Source organism: Bufo bufo, chromosome 9 (genome assembly GCF_905171765.1).
Source record: "Bufo bufo chromosome 9, aBufBuf1.1, whole genome shotgun sequence".
Taxonomy (NCBI): domain Eukaryota; kingdom Metazoa; phylum Chordata; class Amphibia; order Anura; family Bufonidae; genus Bufo; species Bufo bufo.
Window position 1 is genome coordinate 204,449,075 of NC_053397.1, and position 11,733 is coordinate 204,460,807.

Consider the following 11,733-nt stretch of genomic DNA (forward strand, 5'->3'; position numbering starts at 1 on the left):
CGAGTGCAAAACATTGTAATGCGTTTTGCACTCGCGTGAGGAAAATCGCGCATGTTTGGTACCCAGACCCGAACTTCTTCACAGAGGTTCGGGCTTGGGATCGGTGTTCTGTAGATTGTATTATTGTCCCTTATAACATGGTTATAAGGGAAAATAATAGCATTCTGAATACAGAATGCATAGTAAAATAGCGCTGGAGGGGTTAAAAAAAATAAATAATTTAACTCTCCTTAGTCCACTTGATCGCGATGCCCGGCATCTCCTTCTGTCTCCTTTACTGAACAGGACCTGTGGTGACGTCACTCCGGTCCATCACATGATCCATCACCATGGTAAAAGATCATGTGATGACCGGAGTGACGTCATCAAAGGTCCTTGACCTATAATTAATGCTCACCACAGGTCCTGTTCAGTAAAGGAGACAGAAGGAGATGCCGGGCATCGCGATCAAGTGGATTAAGGTGAGTTAAATTATTTTTTATTTTATTTTTAACCCCTCCAGCGCTATTGTACTATGCATTCTGTATTCAGAATGCTATTATTTTCCCTTATAACCATGTTATAAGGCAAAATAATAATGATCGGGTCTCCATCCCGATCGTCTCCTAGCAACCGTGCGTGAAAATCGCACCGCATCCGCACTTGCTCGCGGATGCTTGCGATTTTCACTCAACCCCATTCATTTCTATGGGGCCTACATTGCGTGAAAAACGCAGAACATAGAGCATGGTGCGATTTTCACGCAACGCACAAGTGTTGCGTGAAAATCACCGCTCATGTGAACAGCCCCATAGAAATGAATGGGTCGGTATTCAGTGCGGGTGCAATGCGTCCAACTCACGCATTGCATCCGCGCGGAATACTCGCCCGTGTGAAAGGGGCCTAAGTCTTGTCAACAGGGCTTTTTTTCTGTTCTGCATAACGGAAACCAGACAGATGCATTATGCTTGCCCATAGACTTCTATTATGACGGAAAGCAAAACGGAATGCCTTTTAAAGGCTTCCGTTATTTTCCGTTTTATTACTTGTTATAGCTGAAAACAGAAACCATAACGCTAGTGTGAACCCACCCTTAAAAAAAAAATAACCAAGCGATGGTTCGACTTTTCTTTTGACTTTCTGTGAGTGGAAGGGCGGCCGCACATGTGCCTTGTCCTCTCCATTTAGTGCTTTAGTGACTTTTGAAAATAGCTGGACACACTTGCAGAGCGTACTCTCTATTCATGGCAGGGCGTGATCAGTCAGATCCTATCGATAGGCTACGAATGTCCAGATGAGAATACCCCTTTAACTTTTCCAGGAGAAACTGAAAAACCATTTGAAGCCAAAGGGGCTATAGCTAAGCCATTCTACCCCCAAACCAGTCTAAGTTTCTTCAGTCGCTGTGAAATGTTAAACCCTGATGTAAAAACGGATGCGTATTTATAGTGCAAGAAAATAATCGAGGCTGCACAACAAGATGGACAGGAAGACTGGGCCAGTTGCTCTCAGAAATATATCCTTAATTGTAAGAGGACAGAAGATTTACTCTTGAAATAGTACATTTTTTTGGTATTGCCTGGCAAGTTGTGCAGTCGCTATGAACACATTTTATTTTTTTCTAGTTTTTTTAAATTGGTGAAAATTATTGGCATAAGCGATGTGACCAGTGGGGGGCAGTATAAGGCTGGCGAATGGTTTATACTCTGCTTGAGCAGTCTAGTGTGAAGAAGCTGTGGAACTTATACTCTCAGCATGCAACTAGCAAATAGACTATATTACCAAGGCTTCCAGCCCTCGGGAACAACCTGTTGCTTATACAGTGCATTCGGAAAGTCCGAAGACCGTTTCATGTCTTATGTCAAAATTTTCCCTCCTCAATCTGCACTCAATACCCCATAAGGAAAAAGTGAAAGCAGAATTTATTGAAAATGAAAATCTAGCACTGACATAAGTATTCAGCCCCTTTTACTCAGGACTTGGTTGCAGCCCATTTTGGCAGTGGTGCTGCCACCACCACGCTTCACCATCGGGATGGTATTGGGCAGGTGATGAGCATAGCCTTGTTTCCTCCAAAGTGGCACTTGGGGCTCTTTCACACGAACGGATGCCGTGCGGGTAATCGGAGAGCCAAGCCCCGCTCCGGACAGCAGAGACACTGAGCATTAACATGACTGATAATGCTCTGTGCCTTTCTGAGATCTTTTTACTACAAAATCACAGTGAGATAAAGTGGTCACAGTGATTTTGTAGTAAAAAGATCACAGAGAGGCACGGAGCATTATCAGTCATGTTAATGCTCCGTGTCTCTGCTGTCCGGAGCGGGGCTTGGCTCTCTTTCACGCAGCGGATTACCCGCACGGCATCCCCTCATGTGAAAGAGCCCTTAGAATTGAGACCAATACCAGACCAGAGAGTCTTGTTTCTCACCAGTCCATTAGATGCTCTAACGTAAAGTCCAGGCAGCTTCCATGTGTATTTTACCGAGGAGAGGCTTCTTTCTGTCCACTCTGCCATGAAGCCCAGATTGGTGGAGGCTGCTGCAATGGCCAACTTCTGGAAGTTTCTCTAATTTGTACACAACCTGAGTGACCATTGGGTTCTTGGTCATCTCTTACCAAGGCCCTTCTCCCCTGATTACTTAGTTTGGGTCGGCCAGCTCTAGGAGAAGTTCTGGTTGTTCCAAACTACTTCCATTTGGAGGCCACTGTGCTCTTGGGAACGTTCAGTGCAGCAGAATTTTTAGTTTCCTTCTCTAGACCTATGCTCCCACACCATCCTGTCTCTGAGCTCTACAGGCAGTTCTGTTCTCCTCATGGCTTGGATTTGCGCTGATATACATTGTAAGCTGCGAGACCTTATGTAGAGGTGTATCTTTCCAGATCATGTTCAATCAACTGTGAATGGTACCACCTGTGACTTCACAGCTAAATGTCAATTGTCACAGGAAAGGGTCTAAAGTTTTTGCAAAAAAAAAAAGTGTTTTTTAGAACATTTTTGCAAAAAAAATTAAAAATCAGTTTACATTCTCATTATGTGGTATTGAGTGCAGAATGATGGGGGGGGGGAGACCTGCAATTTGCAATACAATCAAGATAGTAATGTTGGGCTCAGTTCACATTGGTGTTGTGGCTTTTGTTTAATGGGCATTCGCACACGGCTGAAATGACCTCAGCGGTTCCATTCATGTGACTGGGGCTTGCTGAGGTCAATGTGCTTGCTGCTAAAACAGCCCCATTCACATGAATGGAACTGAATTTTAATTGCAGAAATTTCTGTAATAAATCTGCTCTGTGTGTGAATTCACAGCATTGTGCCAGGTCCATCTCCTAGCACACAACATCAGACCCCATTGGGTCGATGAGGTTCTGTCTTTTTGACGGAAGCAAATAGTACTGCATGTGATGGAATCCGATGTGAACAGGAACGTCGAAAGTCTACGTCTTAAAAAAGCCATAACAGAACTGACACACGTGGACTCGCCCAAGCCGTGGCTTTTGTTTGCAACCCATTAGACCTGAGCCCTGGTGTATTGATCCTACTGTAAACCACGGAGCGGCAGGCTGCAGTGTTGTGTGTGTGATCTGCACAGTATCTGTTGGCCTCATTGCAGTGTGTGCTACATCTAACCTTAGGTGCAAGCCTGTTTTGGAACACCCCTCCATGTCCTGAGGAAGAGGAGACTATGGACAAACAGGATGAGTCTGACCTTTGCAACGAACTGAGCGCGGCTGTGAACAATGAGCAAGATGCAAGCCTCACCACCATCGCTTCCTCCTTACAGGCTGTAGACATCTACAGCTTTGCAGAAAGCAGTCAGCTGACAGACTGCGGCGAGCACTCTCCTGCTGCACCAGTGCCGTGAGTAGCCTCCTCTGCTAGCAATGCAAACCCAGGTCTAGCCTCCACTACTATGCACATGACAACTTGTTCATCCCCACTTCCATTTAGTCCATTTTTATAGATGTGCCATTTATCAATCAACGTGTGACGTGGGATAAATTTGGCACATATTCCGCCAACACAAACTGAATTCTTGTGGTGATTTTTTTTTTTTTGGTGTATATTGCTTTTTTTTCTGTTACTTAGATGTTCTTAGTTATCATGCATGCTAGGCTATTCTATGCCCCCCCCCATGTGTAGATGGTTTCTAAAAGCATGCCTGAAGCTTGTATCGGAGCTCCTTTTATGAATATTAATGTTTCATGTAGGTAAACTGAATTAATTGTGCTTGATTTCATTTCAGTGTTTGCAGCACAAGAAATGAATCCCGTTCTCCTCACCCGGAGTATGATGGCAGATTGTCCGGTAATGCCAGCCTGGGAACGTCGGGGAACCCAGGCGCTGTGGATCTGCCCCCAGAAAAGTTTTACAAGGACTTACTGGTAAGTTTGACTGGTGTCCTCTAGTAATGGCGCTACCGTGTTTGTAAGGAGGAAAACTATAAAACCATCTACACTTGGATGGATGAAATAAAAGGTTACACTCTGCCCTGTAATCCAGCGCAACGCTCTGATGGATCCCTTATGGAGGGAGTTATAATGTGTGTGTGTGTGTGTAATATATATAATCTCCCCAAAAAAAACTAAGGAATCCAGCTCAAAGCAAAAACGGGGGAATCTTTATTTCAGCGTTAAAAACTTCCAGTACAGGATGTAATTTTGCATTACATCCTGTACTGGAAGTTTTTACCGCTGAAATAATTTTGCTTTGAGCTGGATTGCTTTAGTTTTTGGGGATTTTCGTTGGAACAGCAAAGCCCAAGGGCTGTTGTCCGTGCTCTGCACAGCAGGTGAGAGCTGCTTTTTTTTTTTTTTTTTTTTTTTTTCTCCTAATTTTGCACCATTTATATAATGAGGCAGTTCCTGATGCATGTCCTCTCATCCCTTACTAATCATGTGTTACCTTGTATGGCTTCCATGTTTTTTCTTGGGGCACTTGGGTTTTTTGCTGCAGTTTTTGTGGCATTTTCTAGTGGCGTGGTTTTTTTGGGGTTTTTTTTTTTTTTTCTCTAAATGGCTGTGAGCTGCTTTGTTTTTGTTTTTTTTATATTCCCGCCTCCATAGTGAAAGATGTTAAAACACCTGTGCTCCACCATAATGTGTTTTTCAAAAGAAGCCAGAAAGACACACAATTGTCAGTAGCAAAAATAAATAAATAAAGAATAATCATGTGCCCTGCTTTTCATATTTCCTCTAGACCTTCATGTAACAGCTGGACCTGGTGTGTCTACCGCAAAAAAAGGCAGTAAATAGTGCAAGAAAAAGCCAACAAAAAACTGTGTAAAAGCACCCTTAGGTGCTGAAAGAAACTTTGTCGAATCTGCTTCAGGATTCTTCATGGTTATTTAGGGTGTCGGTTTAATTTATTTTTATTATATTCTTTTGACAAGATTTTTCATTCTGCCCATTTCAGTGGAAGCTATAGACACAGAAGCCACGTCAGGAATGGCCTTTTTATTTTTTAATTTTTTTTTCTGCGGTATGGTCTTTAAAACCGCAAATGGGGGGGAAAGAGAGAGAGATATCTATATATCTCTATATCTATCTCAAGCAGTTTTCCCATTTAATTCGAGATTAATTGCAAGCCTTTTCAGTGTGGAATCTAAAAATCCACACACAAACTTTTTTTTTTTTTTTTATAGAAATTCCTACATTTTTACAAGTCCTATGAGAAAATGCATGGATAAATTGTGTGTGTGTGTATAGCATCCTGCATTGTTAAATAGACAGTTCCTGACAGTTTTCTTCTTTCATCTTTTAACCACAGGGGAAATGCAAAAAAAACTATGCAACCACCCTACCTCGTGATAGTTTGTGTCTTTTAGATTATTTGCCCCCTCTTTTAAATTTCTTGCACATTGCAACAGAAATCAGTCTTGGACTTCAGCATGACCACATTAACTTTATTAGGAGTATTCGATTTTATCAGAGCAGCTTCGCAGCCACAAGTCAGTCGCCCCCGTCTATTTTATAAATGTAAAATAGTAAATTTTTTAATTTATTTTTTCCTTTCAGAGTCAGGTTAACCATTTATTGAGGAGCTCAACAAGTGAGGATCCTAGTGGAAATGAGTCCAGAACCTGTGAATCTCCCTTGGAGCAATCCACTGACTATGTGCAACCCGGGGCAAGCCATAGCGGCCAGGACGGTGTACTGAAGGCCACGCTGAAACAGCTGAAGTCACTAGGAGTGAACATTGAACAAGAAACCTCAGACATGAAGCTGAACAAGTCGGATACGTCCGATAATGCCTGGTAATGTCCCAGTTTTCTATAATGCAGATGCAGCTGGCTTAGTGCTCGGGCAATGCAATCCCTAGTCTATACTTTGTGTAGTGGTGCTGATTCTAAAAACAATTGACTACTATATAGCTGTCAGCAAAAGAAACGGGATGGGATGTTTACTGGTTAAAAGTCGTCATGTCGGTCACGTTATGTGAAATATGCACATCTTTATATCTGAGGTCAAAATAGTTTCCCTCCTATGCACAAATAACAGGGGCTAACTGTTTATCATATTCGATTAGCCTGGGTTTTAGTTACCTTGTTGTATAGCCCAGATTTATGCAGCCGTACATTGCTCAATGGCTTGTTTTGTAAAATAAAAATCCCTCCATTGAAAAGCCGCATTGGCTGTGCTTTTCATTATGGTATATGATGCTGGGACTTGGTCACACCCTCCAACTTGGATGGATTTTTCTTTTGCGACTCATGTCGCAGCATGCCGCATTGTGACACCATTGACTATCATTGCAAGTCGCGCGACACATGTCACTGTGTAGCCGAACCCTAAATCTGGAAATACACTTGCATTTTTTTTTTTTTTTTTTAACCTCAAGTCAGTAATAGATCCAGTAGAAAGGAGAAGTAGGCATCATTCCCTTATATTTCCCGTTCATTTTGGATCCATTCCTGTAAAAGCCATTCAGTTCTACAGTGGTTCTTGAACAGTTAAAGGGGGTTGTCCTGGCTACAGATATTGATGACCTTTCCTCAGGATAGGTCTTTAATATCTGATCGAGCGTCCATCACGCCAGCCGATCAACTGCTTGAAGTGGCCGTGGGTCTTGTGTGACTGCTGTGCCCTGTACAGTTTTCAGTGGCCTGCCGTCTAGTGGCGGTGCAGTGTAATTACAGCTGTTCGTCCCATTCTTGTGACCACGAGAGCAAGCTGTAGTGACACTGCACCGCCACTACAAGCTTGACAACATGCATGTAATCGCTGAAGAGGTTGCAGTTCTCGCAAGAGCGCCAAAGCCCCTTCAATCAGCTGACTGGCAGGGGTGCTGGGAGTTGACCGCCGCAGATCTGATGTTTATGACCAGACATCCCTTTTTAAATGACCAGGATTTTGTCTGCAGTCATTTTCTTGTACGTCAGCCTATGCATGTGGGCTTTAGAGCAAATAACTAATGCCTTTACATGAATGACATTAGGATCTATAACACACATTAACTAGGGATCGTTACCGATATTGGCCGATATTCAGGATTTTGAACGTTATCGGTATCTGCATCTATTTTGCCGATATACCAATAACGTATGGGGAACAAGGATTGCGCTGCTGACGGCGCTCTCCGTGTCCCCCCCCCCCCCCCCCCCTGTGCTGCTGCTAGCGCTGCCACCAATGAGAGGAGGGAGGACAAGAGTAGGGGAGGGGCTGTGGCCACTGCGCCACCAATGAAGATACCTCTCTCATTAATTCATATACAGGAGGCGGGAGCTGGCTGCAGAATCACATAGCCGTCCCCCCCCAAACCCCAGTATTGAAACATTGGTGGCGCAGTGTGCCCCCCAGTATTAATCATTGGTGGCAGCGGCCACAGGCTCCTCTCCTCCTCAGTGGCCGTTCCGATCGGAGCCCCAGCAGTGTAAGCCTGGGGCTCCAATCTGTTACCATGGCAGCCAGGATGCTATTGAAGTCCTGTCTGCCATAGTCAGCTCCCTGCTACTGTGTGCACAAAGCAGCAAGGACAGTGTGAGGTCCTATTCACCCTGATAGAGATCTATCAGGGTGAATAGGACAAGGGTTCTAGTCCCTAAGGGGGCTAAAAGTTATTTTAAAAAAAAAAAGTTAACAAAAACACCAAAATATTAAGTATAAATGAAAGAAAGATTTACAAAATAAACCTACACGTTAACAATAAACACATTTTGAGCAGATTTGTGTAGGCATTTTTTTCACAGAATATCGGTATAAATTATCGGCCTGAACGTTCACATATTATCGGTATCGGCTAAAAAATCAATATCGGTCGATCACTAACATTAACCCGTCCCCGACTGCCTTGCGCACATGTATGTCGGTGGGCTGGACTTTAAAGATGGCGCCAGCTTGCAGCAGGCTCCAAGGCTGCCAGGTGCCTATTGCTTTAGACAGCAGGCACCTGGGGCTAATGTATGCGATCAACAATGACGTTGATCGCACACATTTAACCCCTCAGATGCGTGGGGTGTTTTTTTTTTTTGTTTTTTTTTTTCCCCTCAGTATTAAAATGCAAACAAAACAATGCATATGTGATGAGGATCGACGGATATTATTATTATTTTTTTTTTTATAGAGCTGATACCGATAACCTGTGAACTTTCAGGCCAATAGCCGATAACCTATACCGATATTCTGTGCTTTTTCATTTTTAAAAAGGAAAAAAAACATTCTGTTGCGGCGTTCACCACATAGGAGATAAAAAAAATAAAAATATTTGAATAGTTTGGACTTTTCAGACATGGCAATATTTGATATGTATTTATTGTTTTATATATTTTATATGTAAAATTGGGAAAGGGGGGTGATTTATACTTAATATTTTGGTGTGTGTTATTTAATAACTATTTCCCCCCTTAGGGGCTAGTACCTGGGATCTTTTCATCCCTTGTGCTATTCACCCTGATAGATCTCTATTAGGGTGAATAGGAGCTCACACTCTCCCTGCTGCCCTGTGCATAGTACACACAGCAGCAGGGGGGTAACCATGGCAGCCAGGGCTTCAGTAGAGTGTTGGCTGCCATGGTAACAGATTGGAGCCCCAGGATTACACTGCTGGGGCTCCGATCAGAAGCTGCCCACTGCCACCAATGAAGAGGAGGGGAGAGGGGACCCTGTGGCCACTGCCACCAATGACTTTAATACTGGGGGGTGGGCGTACTGCGCCACTAATGATAATTAATGTTTAGTATAGGTGGCGGGTGTGTCAGCGCAGACTCACATAGCCGGCACCCTGCCTCCGACTGGTAACTGCGATCAGCGGCAGCAGTTAACACCTCAGGTGCGGCACCTGAGGGGTTAACTGCCGCTGATCGCAGCTTCCTGTCATATAGGCTGGACACCGCCACCTGTATTTCTATTAAACGTTAATTATTATTGGTGGCTCAGTGCACCCGCTCCTTGCCTCGTATAGCTATATGAAGGGGGGGGGGGGGGTTATGGCTTTAGGAAAAACACAAAATATAAAACGTGAAAAATCATCCTGGTCATTAAGGGGTTAAAGATCCAGCTGTCCAGATTTCCAGTGGGTCTTAGGAGTGTACTGCGATAGCTATAGACCCTGACAGTAATTGTATCTCTTCCTTACAATGCGCTTTTCTTCCTGCAGTGTTCTCGCCTCCATCAACCCAGAAGCGCTCATCCCAAGACTGAACTACATGTCCTTTACCAACATCGGCTTAAGCGGTTTCATCCCCAATGGAGTTGACTTGAGCATGGAAGCGAACGCCATCGCCTTAAAGTATCTGAGTGAGTCTCAGCTGACGCAGCTCTCTCTGACTCACGCAAGCAAGAACAAAGCGCTGGATTCCTTCTCTCTTCACAACCTGTTTCCTGGGAGCGGGGAGAAGAGCATGGTCGGCCTCAGCGTAATCTCTCTCAACAACATGTCTTTCGCCACTAAGAAGTACTTGAAGCGTTATAACCTGATGGAGAGCAACGACAGCAGCGACGACGAGGCGGACTCCTCAGAAAACCACTGTGCAAGTGACAGCCACGTGGAGAGGAACCAGAGGATGTCCCCTCACCAGTCCTTAAGTAAAGAGCTTCTGGATTTTATCTCTGAACCTAAAGTGAACTTGAGAATCGCAGACAAAACGCCTCAAGAACTTGGTCATAACGCAGAGGTGAATACCTTAAGGAACATCACCAATGAGATATCTGCAAAGGTTGTCCCTGGAGTGCAAGCATCTGACGAGACCTCTCTGAGGTTCTTCAAAGATCTCAACCCCAAGGCCAAGCTGACCTCAGGAAAAGGCCAATTCACTGCGCACCCGGAAAAGGAGAATGGAAGAAACTCCCCCCAATTCCATGCAAGGGAGTCTGCTAAAAAATCCACAGGCCCTGGCGGCTCCACAGGGGACATCCTAGATGTGAACAGACTCCGCCAGCTCCCAAAACTATTCTGAGCAATTACCGGATCTACTGAATGGCTGGTGACTGCAGATATTCCTTCCTATGGAAGTACACGACCTGCAGACTGGGGGGCCCTTCGCTGAGCGCACGGCTTTATTGTATCAGAACTTAACTCTTTTGTGTTCCCAGTGCATAACGACAGGTTCTATAATATGACGGGTCTGAAGCAAATTGATTGGCTCTATTGTCATTACATCCTGAAGCGGTATCAGGGCTCATGTGCACGAACGTGTGCCCGCCGTCTGCGGACCCGTTCACTTGAATGGGGTCCTCGTTTCACACGGTCTGTGGGCTGTAGTGCTTCCAATCCGTGCCTCTGTTCCGCATTGTATCTCCCGGATTGCGCACCCATTCACTTGAATGAGCCCACCCGGTGCCCCGTATATTGCTCGCGCGCTATTTGCGGGCCGCAATACTGGCACCGGCCGACAATGGTCATGTGCATGAGCCCTTAGAGTATCTCCGGGTTTCCCTAGTCTGGGTAATAGTTTACAGGAACCTCATCCATGGATTGGACAATGTGTAACACCAAGCTGTCAATTTATTTCTAAATTTCTAGTGGGAATAACAGAGGAACAGCACAACTCATGAGAACTTATTAGAACTTAGACGAGAAGTATTTACTGAGAAATGTCTGCTGACATGTTTTTTGAGCCATCGGATGCCGCAGTTAATAGCAGGAGAGCTTTTGACATTCTGAGCCGGTGTTAAAAAGCAAAATCTTAATTTTTAAATTTGGGTGGAATATTTCAAGGATCCAGACTGTGATTAATTTTACCTTTTTATATTTGATTTTATGAGAGTTTTGGAAGAAATGGCCCCCCTCCCCCCAGTCTGTATCCACAAGCTGATGATGCCATTGTTCCACTATCCGGAAGGCTGGGGGAGCGTGTCCTCAGATTATGTGGCTGGAACACGTAATATTTCCAGTTATCTATTCTTGATGCTGTGCTCGCGTTTTGCACTTGTCTTTGGCGTGTCGTTGTTTTTGTGTGTGTGACTGAAACTTTTATCCAGATGGCGATATCTATTTGTATCAGAGTCCATTTTCTATTTAAATTCATATTTTTTTTTTTTTATATTTGTGAAATATTTTATATTTTTTAATAAAGGTCAGCTAATTTTTACCTATCGGCCAATTGCTCTTGCTGGATGCTGCGCCTTCCCTGCTTTGTGAGTGTTACGTCAATCTGCCGCAGTGTATTGAATGGGGAACAGGCGTCATGGGTTGTTTCCCACTGGTAATGGACGCTTTGGAGGGCCACTGCTATCCTTCTTTGTTCTAGGGCAGGGATGGGCAAACTGCAGCTCTCCAGCTGTTGTAAAACTGCAACTCCCAGTATGCCTCCAGCAG

General features: G+C 44.3%; 1 protein-coding gene across 1 annotated transcript in view; it reads left to right on the forward strand.

Moving 5' to 3' along the window:
- Window positions 1-11,491, forward strand: part of STIL (STIL centriolar assembly protein) — a 38,690-nt gene extending 27,199 nt beyond the window's left edge. The window contains exons 14-17 of the mRNA XM_040407772.1: window positions 3,615-3,840; window positions 4,226-4,364; window positions 5,997-6,235; window positions 9,574-11,491. Coding sequence (XP_040263706.1) covers window positions 3,615-3,840; window positions 4,226-4,364; window positions 5,997-6,235; window positions 9,574-10,372 — 1,403 coding nt within the window. The 3' untranslated portion in view covers window positions 10,373-11,491. The remainder of the gene's footprint in view (window positions 1-3,614; window positions 3,841-4,225; window positions 4,365-5,996; window positions 6,236-9,573) is intronic.
- Window positions 11,492-11,733: the final 242 nt, after the last annotated feature.